Below are 16,779 nucleotides of genomic sequence, written 5' to 3' on the forward strand. Positions count from 1 at the left end.
GCCCGCCTGTGCACCGCACAGCACACCCACGCGCCCCCACATCCCGACACTAGCGCTCAGCGTCCGTGCATCGGTCAGTGTTGCACAACCACACACCTGCACATGCACACACACACACACAATCACTCACGTTGCAAATCGATGTGGATGAGTGGAGCACTCTTCAACCTACAATTCCTACAATGTGTCACGTGAGTACACGCCTCAGTCCTCACCTACACTGTCAACACATACACACGCACACACCTGCACACACCTGCACACACACACACAGACACACTCAACCACAATCAAGCAATAACACACAAACCCACACAAACGCATACATACACACACTCACTCCCCACCTACTCCTCATACCTGAAACACATTTGAAGTGCACACACAACTGATGTGCAATGCACTCGTGCTCACATGACCATCAGTAGATGAGTGGGACGAGTGTTCGTCAGACACTCTTCCACCTCACAAAACAAAACACCCAACACACATGCATGCAACAAATGCTCAAATACACATCACCTAATGCAAAACAATCATTGAACTCACTAGTCACGATCGATGAATCAGTCTGTGGATGAGTCGGTGTAGTTGATGTTGTCGGTTCGAATGATTGACTGGACTGTTCGGACGGAATGTGTGTGCTGGTTTGTGAAGTGGATGGCTCGGTTGTGTGATCCGATGGAACACCTGACGTGTATGCAAACAAATAAACAGACAAACAATTCTCAGTGAACATCAACTTCATGTGGTTTCATTGACTGAATGAAAGAGGTGAACATCATTCGAGTGAAATGAACTCCACACAGACTACCAGTCACGAACACACTCAGTAGTTCCACACACACACCTGCACACACACACACACTACCAATCACAATACCGACTCACTTCTCACTCATTCATATCAGACCACATCGATTTGCATGGAACACTCGTCACTCATCTTCTACTTGACAATTCAAGCACAACGTGCAACCACACCGACACTAACGCTCAGCGTCCGTGCATCGGTCAGTGTTGCACAACCACACACCTGCACATGCACACACACACACAATCACTCACGTTGCAAATCGATGTGGATGAGTGGAGCACTCTTCAACCTACAATTCCTACAATGTGTCACGTGAGTACACGCCTCAGTCCTCGCCTCAGTCCTCACCTACACTGTCAACACATACACACACACACACCTGCACACACCTGCACACACACACACAGACACACTCAACCACAATCAAGCAATAACACACAAACCCACACAAACGCATACATACACACACTCACTCCCCACCTACTCCTCATACCTGAAACACATTTGAAGTGCACACACAACTGATGTGCAATGCACTCGTGCTCACATGACCATCAGTAGATGAGTGGGACGAGTGTTCGTCAGACACTCTTCCACCTCACAAAACGAAACACTCAACACACATGCATGCAACAAATGCTCAAATACACATCACCTAATGCAAAACAATCATTGAACTCACTAGTCACGATCGATGAATCAGTCTGTGGATGAGTCGGTGTAGTTGATGTTGTCGGTTCGAATGATTGACTGGACTGTTCGGACGGAATGTGTGTGCTGGTTTGTGAAGTGGATGGCTCGGTTGTGTGATCCGATGGAACACCTGACGTGTATGCAAACAAATAAACAGACAAACAATTCTCAGTGAACATCAACTTCATGTGGTTTCATTGACTGAATGAAAGAGGTGAACATCATTCGAGTGAAATGAACTCCACACAGACTACCAGTCACGAACACACTCAGTAGTTCCACACACACACCTGCACACACACACACACACACACTACCAATCACAATACCGACTCACTTCTCACTCATTCATATCAGACCACATCGATTTGCATGGAACACTCGTCACTCATCTTCTACTTGACAATTCAAGCACAACGTGCAACCACACCGACACTAACGATCAGCGTCCGTGCATCGGTCAGTGTTGCACAACCACACACCTGCACATGCACACACACACACACAATCACTCACGTTGCAAATCGATGTGGATGAGTGGAGCACTCTTCAACCTACAATTCCTACAATGTGTCACGTGAGTACACGCCTCAGTCCTCACCTACACTGTCAACACATACACACGCACACACCTGCACACACCTGCACACACACACACAGACACACTCAACCACAATCAAGCAATAACACACAAACCCACACAAACGCATACATACACACACTCACTCCCCACCTACTCCTCATACCTGAAACACATTTGAAGTGCACACACAACTGATGTGCAATGCACTCGTGCTCACATGACCATCAGTAGATGAGTGGGACGAGTGTTCGTCAGACACTCTTCCACCTCACAAAACAAAACACTCAACACACATGCATGCAACAAATGCTCAAATACACATCACCTAATGCAAAACAATCATTGAACTCACTAGTCACGATCGATGAATCAGTCTGTGGATGAGTCGGTGTAGTTGATGTTGTCGGTTCGGATGATTGACTGGACTGTTCGGAAGGAATGTGTGTGCTGGTTTGTGAAGTGGATGGCTCGGTTGTGTGATCCGATGGAACACCTGACGTGTATGCAAACAAATAAACAGACAAACAATTCTCAGTGAACATCAACTTCATGTGGTTTCATTGACTGAATGAAAGAGGTGAACATCATTCGAGTGAAATGAACTCCACACAGACTACCAGTCACGAACACACTCAGTAGTTCCACACACACACCTGCACACACACACACACACACTACCAATCACAATACCGACTCACTTCTCACTCATTCATATCAGACCACATCGATTTGCATGGAACACTCGTCACTCATCTTCTACTTGACAATTCAAGCACAACGTGCAACCACACCGACACTAACGCTCAGCGTCCGTGCATCGGTCAGTGTTGCACAACCACACACCTGCACATGCACACACACACACACAATCACTCACGTTGCAAATCGATGTGGATGAGTGGAGCACTCTTCAACCTACAATTCCTACAATGTGTCACGTGAGTACACGCCTCAGTCCTCACCTACACTGTCAACACATACACACGCACACACCTGCACACACCTGCACACACACACACAGACACACTCAACCACAATCAAGCAATAACACACAAACCCACACAAACGCATACATACACACACTCACTCCCCACCTACTCCTCATACCTGAAACACATTTGAAGTGCACACACAACTGATGTGCAATGCACTCGTGCTCACATAACCATCAGTAGATGAGTGGGACGAGTGTTCGTCAGACACTCTTCCACCTCACAAAACAAAACACTCAACACACATGCATGCAACAAATGCTCAAATACACATCACCTAATGCAAAACAATCATTGAACTCACTAGTCACGATCGATGAATCAGTCTGTGGATGAGTCGGTGTAGTTGATGTTGTCGGTTCGAATGATTGACTGGACTGTTCGGACGGAATGTGTGTGCTGGTTTGTGAAGTGGATGGCTCGGTTGTGTGATCCGATGGAACACCTGACGTGTATGCAAACAAATAAACAGACAAACAATTCTCAGTGAACATCAACTTCATGTGGTTTCATTGACTGAATGAAAGAGGTGAACATCATTCGAGTGAAATGAACTCCACACAGACTACCAGTCACGAACACACTCAGTAGTTCCACACACACACCTGCACACACACACACACACTACCAATCACAATACCGACTCACTTCTCACTCATTCATATCAGACCACATCGATTTGCATGGAACACTCGTCACTCATCTTCTACTTGACAATTCAAGCACAACGTGCAACCACACCGACACTAACGATCAGCGTCCGTGCATCGGTCAGTGTTGCACAACCACACACCTGCACATGCACACACACACACACAATCACTCACGTTGCAAATCGATGTGGATGAGTGGAGCACTCTTCAACCTACAATTCCTACAATGTGTCACGTGAGTACACGCCTCAGTCCTCACCTACACTGTCAACACATACACACGCACACACCTGCACACACCTGCACACACACACACAGACACACTCAACCACAATCAAGCAATAACACACAAACCCACACAAACGCATACATACACACACTCACTCCCCACCTACTCCTCATACCTGAAACACATTTGAAGTGCACACACAACTGATGTGCAATGCACTCGTGCTCACATGACCATCAGTAGATGAGTGGGACGAGTGTTCGTCAGACACTCTTCCACCTCACAAAACAAAACACCCAACACACATGCATGCAACAAATGCTCAAATACACATCACCTAATGCAAAACAATCATTGAACTCACTAGTCACGATCGATGAATCAGTCTGTGGATGAGTCGGTGTAGTTGATGTTGTCGGTTCGAATGATTGACTGGACTGTTCGGACGGAATGTGTGTGCTGGTTTGTGAAGTGGATGGCTCGGTTGTGTGATCCGATGGAACACCTGACGTGTATGCAAACAAATAAACAGACAAACAATTCTCAGTGAACATCAACTTCATGTGGTTTCATTGACTGAATGAAAGAGGTGAACATCATTCGAGTGAAATGAACTCCACACAGACTACCAGTCACGAACACACTCAGTAGTTCCACACACACACCTGCACACACACACACACACTACCAATCACAATACCGACTCACTTCTCACTCATTCATATCAGACCACATCGATTTGCATGGAACACTCGTCACTCATCTTCTACTTGACAATTCAAGCACAACGTGCAACCACACCGACACTAACGATCAGCGTCCGTGCATCGGTCAGTGTTGCACAACCACACACCTGCACATGCACACACACACACACAATCACTCACGTTGCAAATCGATGTGGATGAGTGGAGCACTCTTCAACCTACAATTCCTACAATGTGTCACGTGAGTACACGCCTCAGTCCTCACCTACACTGTCAACACATACACACGCACACACCTGCACACACCTGCACACACACACACAGACACACTCAACCACAATCAAGCAATAACACACAAACCCACACAAACGCATACATACACACACTCACTCCCCACCTACTCCTCATACCTGAAACACATTTGAAGTGCACACACAACTGATGTGCAATGCACTCGTGCTCACATGACCATCAGTAGATGAGTGGGACGAGTGTTCGTCAGACACTCTTCCACCTCACAAAACAAAACACTCAACACACATGCATGCAACAAATGCTCAAATACACATCACCTAATGCAAAACAATCATTGAACTCACTAGTCACGATCGATGAATCAGTCTGTGGATGAGTCGGTGTAGTTGATGTTGTCGGTTCGAATGATTGACTGGACTGTTCGGACGGAATGTGTGTGCTGGTTTGTGAAGTGGATGGCTCGGTTGTGTGATCCGATGGAACACCTGACGTGTATGCAAACAAATAAACAGACAAACAATTCTCAGTGAACATCAACTTCATGTGGTTTCATTGACTGAATGAAAGAGGTGAACATCATTCGAGTGAAATGAACTCCACACAGACTACCAGTCACGAACACACTCAGTAGTTCCACACACACACCTGCACACACACACACACACTACCAATCACAATACCGACTCACTTCTCACTCATTCATATCAGACCACATCGATTTGCATGGAACACTCGTCACTCATCTTCTACTTGACAATTCAAGCACAACGTGCAACCACACCGACACTAACGATCAGCGTCCGTGCATCGGTCAGTGTTGCACAACCACACACCTGCACATGCACACACACACACACAATCACTCATGTTGCAAATCGATGTGGATGAGTGGAGCACTCTTCAACCTACAATTCCTACAATGTGTCACGTGAGTACACGCCTCAGTCCTCACCTACACTGTCAACACATACACACGCACACACCTGCACACACCTGCACACACACACACAGACACACTCAACCACAATCAAGCAATAACACACAAACCCACACAAACGCATACATACACACACTCACTCCCCACCTACTCCTCATACCTGAAACACATTTGAAGTGCACACACAACTGATGTGCAATGCACTCGTGCTCACATGACCATCAGTAGATGAGTGGGACGAGTGTTCGTCAGACACTCTTCCACCTCACAAAACAAAACACCCAACACACATGCATGCAACAAATGCTCAAATACACATCACCTAATGCAAAACAATCATTGAACTCACTAGTCACGATCGATGAATCAGTCTGTGGATGAGTCGGTGTAGTTGATGTTGTCGGTTCGAATGATTGACTGGACTGTTCGGACGGAATGTGTGTGCTGGTTTGTGAAGTGGATGGCTCGGTTGTGTGATCCGATGGAACATCTGACGTGTATGCAAACAAATAAACAGACAAACAATTCTCAGTGAACATCAACTTCATGTGGTTTCATTGACTGAATGAAAGAGGTGAACATCATTCGAGTGAAATGAACTCCACACAGACTACCAGTCACGAACCCACTCAGTAGTTCCACACACACACCTGCACACACACACCTGCACACACACACCTGCACACACACACACACTACCAATCACAATACCGACTCACTTCTCACTCATTCATATCAGACCACATCGATTTGCATGGAACACTCGTCACTCATCTTCTACTTGACAATTCAAGCACAACGTACAACCACACCGACACTAACGCTCAGCGTCCGTGCATCGGTCAGTGTTGCACAACCACACACCTGCACATGCACACACACACACAATCACTCACGTTGCAAATCGATGTGGATGAGTGGAGCACTCTTCAACCTACAATTCCTACAATGTGTCACGTGAGTACACGCCTCAGTCCTCACCTACACTGTCAACACATACACACGCACACACCTGCACACACCTGCACACACACACACAGACACACTCAACCACAATCAAGCAATAACACACAAACCCACACAAACGCATACATACACACACTCACTCCCCACCTACTCCTCATACCTGAAACACATTTGAAGTGCACACACAACTGATGTGCAATGCACTCGTGCTCACATGACCATCAGTAGATGAGTGGGACGAGTGTTCGTCAGACACTCTTCCACCTCACAAAACAAAACACCAAACACACATGCATGCAACAAATGCTCAAATACACATCACCTAATGCAAAACAATCATTGAACTCACTAGTCACGATCGATGAATCAGTCTGTGGATGAGTCGGTGTAGTTGATGTTGTCGGTTCGAATGATTGACTGGACTGTTCGGACGGAATGTGTGTGCTGGTTTGTGAAGTGGATGGCTCGGTTGTGTGATCCGATGGAACACCTGACGTGTATGCAAACAAATAAACAGACAAACAATTCTCAGTGAACATCAACTTCATGTGGTTTCATTGACTGAATGAAAGAGGTGAACATCATTCGAGTGAAATGAACTCCACACAGACTACCAGTCACGAACACACTCAGTAGTTCCACACACACACCTGCACACACACACACACTACCAATCACAATACCGACTCACTTCTCACTCATTCATATCAGACCACATCGATTTGCATGGAACACTCGTCACTCATCTTCTACTTGACAATTCAAGCACAACGTGCAACCACACCGACACTAACGATCAGCGTCCGTGCATCGGTCAGTGTTGCACAACCACACACCTGCACATGCACACACACACACACAATCACTCATGTTGCAAATCGATGTGGATGAGTGGAGCACTCTTCAACCTACAATTCCTACAATGTGTCACGTGAGTACACGCCTCAGTCCTCACCTACACTGTCAACACATACACACACACACACCTGCACACACCTGCACACACACACACAGACACACTCAACCACAATCAAGCAATAACACACAAACCCACACAAACGCATACATACACACACTCACTCCCCACCTACTCCTCATACCTGAAACACATTTGAAGTGCACACACAACTGATGTGCAATGCACTCGTGCTCACATGACCATCAGTAGATGAGTGGGACGAGTGTTCGTCAGACACTCTTCCACCTCACAAAACAAAACACTCAACACACATGCATGCAACAAATGCTCAAATACACATCACCTAATGCAAAACAATCATTGAACTCACTAGTCACGATCGATGAATCAGTCTGTGGATGAGTCGGTGTAGTTGATGTTGTCGGTTCGAATGATTGACTGGACTGTTCGGACGGAATGTGTGTGCTGGTTTGTGAAGTGGATGGCTCGGTTGTGTGATCCGATGGAGCACCTGACGTGTATGCAAACAAATAAACAGACAAACAATTCTCAGTGAACATCAACTTCATGTGGTTTCATTGACTGAATGAAAGAGGTGAACATCATTCGAGTGAAATGAACTCCACACAGACTACCAGTCACGAACACACTCAGTAGTTCCACACACACACCTGCACACACACACACACTACCAATCACAATACCGACTCACTTCTCACTCATTCATATCAGACCACATCGATTTGCATGGAACACTCGTCACTCATCTTCTACTTGACAATTCAAGCACAACGTGCAACCACACCGACACTAACGCTCAGCGTCCGTGCATCGGTCAGTGTTGCACAACCACACACCTGCACATGCACACACACACACAATCACTCACGTTGCAAATCGATGTGGATGAGTGGAGCACTCTTCAACCTACAATTCCTACAATGTGTCACGTGAGTACACGCCTCAGTCCTCACCTACACTGTCAACACATACACACGCACACACCTGCACACACCTGCACACACACACACAGACACACTCAACCACAATCAAGCAATAACACACAAACCCACACAAACGCATACATACACACACTCACTCCCCACCTACTCCTCATACCTGAAACACATTTGAAGTGCACACACAACTGATGTGCAATGCACTCGTGCTCACATGACCATCAGTAGATGAGTGGGACGAGTGTTCGTCAGACACTCTTCCACCTCACAAAACAAAACACTCAACACACATGCATGCAACAAATGCTCAAATACACATCACCTAATGCAAAACAATCATTGAACTCACTAGTCACGATCGATGAATCAGTCTGTGGATGAGTCGGTGTAGTTGATGTTGTCGGTTCGAATGATTGACTGGACTGTTCGGACGGAATGTGTGTGCTGGTTTGTGAAGTGGATGGCTCGGTTGTGTGATCCGATGGAACACCTGACGTGTATGCAAACAAATAAACAGACAAACAATTCTCAGTGAACATCAACTTCATGTGGTTTCATTGACTGAATGAAAGAGGTGAACATCATTCGAGTGAAATGAACTCCACACAGACTACCAGTCACGAACACACTCAGAAGTTCCACACACACACCTGCACACACACACACACACTACCAATCACAATACCGACTCACTTCTCACTCATTCATATCAGACCACATCGATTTGCATGGAACACTCGTCACTCATCTTCTACTTGACAATTCAAGCACAACGTGCAACCACACCGACACTAACGATCAGCGTCCGTGCATCGGTCAGTGTTGCACAACCACACACCTGCACATGCACACACACACACACAATCACTCACGTTGCAAATCGATGTGGATGAGTGGAGCACTCTTCAACCTACAATTCCTACAATGTGTCACGTGAGTACACGCCTCAGTCCTCACCTACACTGTCAACACATACACACGCACACACCTGCACACACCTGCACACACACACACAGACACACTCAACCACAATCAAGCAATAACACACAAACCCACACAAACGCATACATACACACACTCACTCCCCACCTACTCCTCATACCTGAAACACATTTGAAGTGCACACACAACTGATGTGCAATGCACTCGTGCTCACATGACCATCAGTAGATGAGTGGGACGAGTGTTCGTCAGACACTCTTCCACCTCACAAAACAAAACACCCAACACACATGCATGCAACAAATGCTCAAATACACATCACCTAATGCAAAACAATCATTGAACTCACTAGTCACGATCGATGAATCAGTCTGTGGATGAGTCGGTGTAGTTGATGTTGTCGGTTCGAATGATTGACTGGACTGTTCGGACGGAATGTGTGTGCTGGTTTGTGAAGTGGATGGCTCGGTTGTGTGATCCGATGGAACACCTGACGTGTATGCAAACAAATAAACAGACAAACAATTCTCAGTGAACATCAACTTCATGTGGTTTCATTGACTGAATGAAAGAGGTGAACATCATTCGAGTGAAATGAACTCCACACAGACTACCAGTCACGAACCCACTCAGTAGTTCCACACACACACCTGCACACACACACACACTACCAATCACAATACCGACTCACTTCTCACTCATTCATATCAGACCACATCGATTTGCATGGAACACTCGTCACTCATCTTCTACTTGACAATTCAAGCACAACGTGCAACCACACCGACACTAACGCTCAGCGTCCGTGCATCGGTCAGTGTTGCACAACCACACACCTGCACATGCACACACACACACAATCACTCATGTTGCAAATCGATGTGGATGAGTGGAGCACTCTTCAACCTACAATTCCTACAATGTGTCACGTGAGTACACGCCTCAGTCCTCACCTACACTGTCAACACATACACACGCACACACCTGCACACACCTGCACACACACACACAGACACACTCAACCACAATCAAGCAATAACACACAAACCCACACAAACGCATACATACACACACTCACTCCCCACCTACTCCTCATACCTGAAACACATTTGAAGTGCACACACAACTGATGTGCAATGCACTCGTGCTCACATGACCATCAGTAGATGAGTGGGACGAGTGTTCGTCAGACACTCTTCCACCTCACAAAACAAAACACTCAACACACATGCATGCAACAAATGCTCAAATACACATCACCTAATGCAAAACAATCATTGAACTCACTAGTCACGATCGATGAATCAGTCTGTGGATGAGTCGGTGTAGTTGATGTTGTCGGTTCGAATGATTGACTGGACTGTTCGGACGGAATGTGTGTGCTGGTTTGTGAAGTGGATGGCTCGGTTGTGTGATCCGATGGAACACCTGACGTGTATGCAAACAAATAAACAGACAAACAATTCTCAGTGAACATCAACTTCATGTGGTTTCATTGACTGAATGAAAGAGGTGAACATCATTCAAGTGAAATGAACTCCACACAGACTACCAGTCACGAACACACTCAGTAGTTCCACACACACACCTGCACACACACACACACACTACCAATCACAATACCGACTCACTTCTCACTCATTCATATCAGACCACATCGATTTGCATGGAACACTCGTCACTCATCTTCTACTTGACAATTCAAGCACAACGTGCAACCACACCGACACTAACGCTCACCGTCCGTGCATCGGTCAGTGTTGCACAACCACACACCTGCACATGCACACACACACACAATCACTCACGTTGCAAATCGATGTGGATGAGTGGAGCACTCTTCAACCTACAATTCCTACAATGTGTCACGTGAGTACACGCCTCAGTCCTCACCTACACTGTCAACACATACACACGCACACACCTGCACACACCTGCACACACACACACAGACACACTCAACCACAATCAAGCAATAACACACAAACCCACACAAACGCATACATACACACACTCACTCCCCACCTACTCCTCATACCTGAAACACATTTGAAGTGCACACACAACTGATGTGCAATGCACTCGTGCTCACATGACCATCAGTAGATGAGTGGGACGAGTGTTTGTCAGACACTCTTCCACCTCACAAAACAAAACACCAAACACACATGCATGCAACAAATGCTCAAATACACATCACCTAATGCAAAACAATCATTGAACTCACTAGTCACGATCGATGAATCAGTCTGTGGATGAGTCGGTGTAGTTGATGTTGTCGGTTCGAATGATTGACTGGACTGTTCGGACGGAATGTGTGTGCTGGTTTGTGAAGTGGATGGCTCGGTTGTGTGATCCGATGGAACACCTGACGTGTATGCAAACAAATAAACAGACAAACAATTCTCAGTGAACATCAACTTCATGTGGTTTCATTGACTGAATGAAAGAGGTGAACATCATTCGAGTGAAATGAACTCCACACAGACTACCAGTCACGAACACACTCAGTAGTTCCACACACACACCTGCACACACACACACACTACCAATCACAATACCGACTCACTTCTCACTCATTCATATCAGACCACATCGATTTGCATGGAACACTCGTCACTCATCTTCTACTTGACAATTCAAGCACAACGTGCAACCACACCGACACTAACGCTCAGCGTCCGTGCATCGGTCAGTGTTGCACAACCACACACCTGCACATGCACACACACACACAATCACTCACGTTGCAAATCGATGTGGATGAGTGGAGCACTCTTCAACCTACAATTCCTACAATGTGTCACGTGAGTACACGCCTCAGTCCTCACCTACACTGTCAACACATACACACGCACACACCTGCACACACCTGCACACACACACACAGACACACTCAACCACAATCAAGCAATAACACACAAACCCACACAAACGCATACATACACACACTCACTCCCCACCTACTCCTCATACCTGAAACACATTTGAAGTGCACACACAACTGATGTGCAATGCACTCGTGCTCACATGACCATCAGTAGATGAGTGGGACGAGTGTTCGTCAGACACTCTTCCACCTCACAAAACAAAACACCCAACACACATGCATGCAACAAATGCTCAAATACACATCACCTAATGCAAAACAATCATTGAACTCACTAGTCACGATCGATGAATCAGTCTGTGGATGAGTCGGTGTAGTTGATGTTGTCGGTTCGAATGATTGACTGGACTGTTCGGACGGAATGTGTGTGCTGGTTTGTGAAGTGGATGGCTCGGTTGTGTGATCCGATGGAACACCTGACGTGTATGCAAACAAATAAACAGACAAACAATTCTCAGTGAACATCAACTTCATGTGGTTTCATTGACTGAATGAAAGAGGTGAACATCATTCGAGTGAAATGAACTCCACACAGACTACCAGTCACGAACACACTCAGTAGTTCCACACACACACCTGCACACACACACCTGCACACACACACACACAATACCAATCACAATACCGACTCACTTCTCACTCATTCATATCAGACCACATCGATTTGCATGGAACACTCGTCACTCATCTTCTACTTGACAATTCAAGCACAACGTGCAACCACACCGACTCTAACGCTCAGCGTCCGTGCATCGGTCAGTGTTGCACAACCACACACCTGCATATGCACACACACACACTATCACTCACGTTGCATATCGATGTGGATGAGTGGAGCACTCTTCAACCTACAATTCCTACAATGTGTCACGTGAGTACACGCCTCAGTCCTCACCTACACTGTCAACACATACACACGCACACACCTGCACACACACACAGACACACTCAACCACAATCAAGCAATAACACACAAACCCACACAAACGCATACATACACACACTCACTCCCCACCTACTCCTCATACCTGAAACACATTTGAAGTGCACACACAACTGATGTGCAATGCACTCGTGCTCACATGACCATCAGTAGATGAGTGGGACGAGTGTTCGTCAGACACTCTTCCACCTCACAAAACAAAACACTCAACACACATGCATGCAACAAATGCTCAGATTCACATCACCTAATGCAAAACAATCATTGAACTCACTAGTCACGATCGATGAATCAGTCTGTGGATGAGTCGGTGTAGTTGATGTTGTCGGTTCGAATGATTGACTGGACTGTTCGGACGGAATGTGTGTGCTGGTTTGTGAAGTGGATGGCTCGGTTGTGTGATCCGATGGAACACCTGACGTGTATGCAAACAAATAAACAGACAAACAATTCTCAGTGAACATCAACTTCATGTGGTTTCATTGACTGAATGAAAGAGGTGAACATCATTCGAGTGAAATGAACTCCACACAGACTACCAGTCACGAACACACTCAGTAGTTCCACACACACACCTGCACACACACACACACTACCAATCACAATACCGACTCACTTCTCACTCATTCATATCAGACCACATCGATTTGCATGGAACACTCGTCACTCATCTTCTACTTGACAATTCAAGCACAACGTGCAACCACACCGACACTAACGCTCAGCGTCCGTGCATCGGTCAGTGTTGCACAACCACACACCTGCACATGCACACACACACACAATCACTCACGTTGCAAATCGATGTGGATGAGTGGAGCACTCTTCAACCTACAATTCCTACAATGTGTCACGTGAGTACACGCCTCAGTCCTCACCTACACTGTCAACACATACACACGCACACACCTGCACACACCTGCACACACACACACAGACACACCCAACCACAATCAAGCAATAACACACAAACCCACACAAACGCATACATACACACACTCACTCCCCACCTACTCCTCATACCTGAAACACATTTGAAGTGCACACACAACTGATGTGCAATGCACTCGTGCTCACATGACCATCAGTAGATGAGTGGGACGAGTGTTTGTCAGACACTCTTCCACCTCACAAAAAACAAAACACCCAACACACATGCATGCAACAAATGCTCAGATTCACATCACCTAATGCAAAACAATCATTGAACTCACTAGTCACGATCGATGAATCAGTCTGTGGATGAGTCGGTGTAGTTGATGTTGTCGGTTCGAATGATTGACTGGACTGTTCGGACGGAATGTGTGTGCTGGTTTGTGAAGTGGATGGCTCGGTTGTGTGATCCGATGGAACACCTGACGTGTATGCAAACAAATAAACAGACAAACAATTCTCAGTGAACATCAACTTCATGTGGTTTCATTGACTGAATGAAAGAGGTGAACATCATTCGAGTGAAATGAACCCCACACAGATTACCAGTCACGAACACACTCAGTAGTTCCACACACACACCTGCACACACACACACACACACTACCAATCACAATACCGACTCACTTCTCACTCATTCATATCAGACCACATCGATTTGCATGGAACACTCGTCACTCATCTTCTACTTGACAATTCAAGCACAACGTGCAACCACACCGACACTAACGCTCAGCGTCCGTGCATCGGTCAGTGTTGCACAACCACACACCTGCACATGCACACACACACACACAATCACTCACGTTGCAAATCGATGTGGATGAGTGGAGCACTCTTCAACCTACAATTCCTACAATGTGTCACGTGAGTACACGCCTCAGTCCTCACCTACACTGTCAACACATACACACGCACACACCTGCACACACCTGCACACACACACACAGACACACTCAACCACAATCAAGCAATAACACACAAACCCACACAAACGCATACATACACACACTCACTCCCCACCTACTCCTCATACCTGAAACACATTTGAAGTGCACACACAACTGATGTGCAATGCACTCGTGCTCACATGACCATCAGTAGATGAGTGGGACGAGTGTTTGTCAGACACTCTTCCACCTCACAAAACAAAACACTCAACACACATGCATGCAACAAATGCTCAAATACACATCACCTAATGCAAAACAATCATTGAACTCACTAGTCACGATCGATGAATCAGTCTGTGGATGAGTCGGTGTAGTTGATGTTGTCGGTTCGAATGATTGACTGGACTGTTCGGACGGAATGTGTGTGCTGGTTTGTGAAGTGGATGGCTCGGTTGTGTGATCCGATGGAACACCTGACGTGTATGCAAACAAATAAACAGACAAACAATTCTCAGTGAACATCAACTTCATGTGGTTTCATTGACTGAATGAAAGAGGTGAACATCATTCGAGTGAAATGAACTCCACACAGACTACCAGTCACGAACACACTCAGTAGTTCCACACACACACCTGCACACACACACACACTACCAATCACAATACCGACTCACTTCTCACTCATTCATATCAGACCACATCGATTTGCATGGAACACTCGTCACTCATCTTCTACTTGACAATTCAAGCACAACGTGCAACCACACCGACACTAACGCTCAGCGTCCGTGCATCGGTCAGTGTTGCACAACCACACACCTGCACATGCACACACACACACAATCACTCACGTTGCAAATCGATGTGGATGAGTGGAGCACTCTTCAACCTACAATTCCTACAATGTGTCACGTGAGTACACGCCTCAGTCCTCACCTACACTGTCAACACATACACACGCACACACCTGCACACACCTGCACACACACACACAGACACACTCAACCACAATCAAGCAATAACACACAAACCCACACAAACGCATACATACACACACTCACTCCCCACCTACTCCTCATACCTGAAACACATTTGAAGTGCACACACAACTGATGTGCAATGCACTCGTGCTCACATGACCATCAGTAGATGAGTGGGACGAGTGTTCGTCAGACACTCTTCCACCTCACAAAACAAAACACCCAACACACATGCATGCAACAAATGCTCAAATACACATCACCTAATGCAAAACAATCATTGAACTCACTAGTCACTATCGATGAATCACTCTGTGGATGAGTCGGTGTAGTTGATGTTGTCGGTTCGAATGATTGACTGGACTGTTCGGAAGGAATGTGTGTGCTGGTTTGTGAAGTGGATGGCTCGGTTGTGTGATCCGATGGAACACCTGACGTGTATGCAAACAAATCAACAGACAAACAATTCTCAGTGAACATCAACTTCA

General features: G+C 46.2%; 1 protein-coding gene across 1 annotated transcript in view; it reads right to left on the reverse strand.

The window, feature by feature from the left end:
• The window catches only part of Smp_192060 (hypothetical protein), a gene marked incomplete at both ends in the record, with an annotated part of 23,938 nt that extends 7,167 nt beyond the window's left edge, over positions 1-16,771 (reverse strand). The window contains one exon of the mRNA XM_018792359.1: positions 16,588-16,771. Coding sequence (XP_018644598.1) covers positions 16,588-16,771 — 184 coding nt within the window. The remainder of the gene's footprint in view (positions 1-16,587) is intronic.
• Positions 16,772-16,779: the final 8 nt, after the last annotated feature.

The sequence above is a fragment of the Schistosoma mansoni genome (genome assembly GCF_000237925.1).
Source record: "Schistosoma mansoni, WGS project CABG00000000 data, supercontig 0335, strain Puerto Rico, whole genome shotgun sequence".
NCBI lineage: Eukaryota > Metazoa > Platyhelminthes > Trematoda > Strigeidida > Schistosomatidae > Schistosoma > Schistosoma mansoni.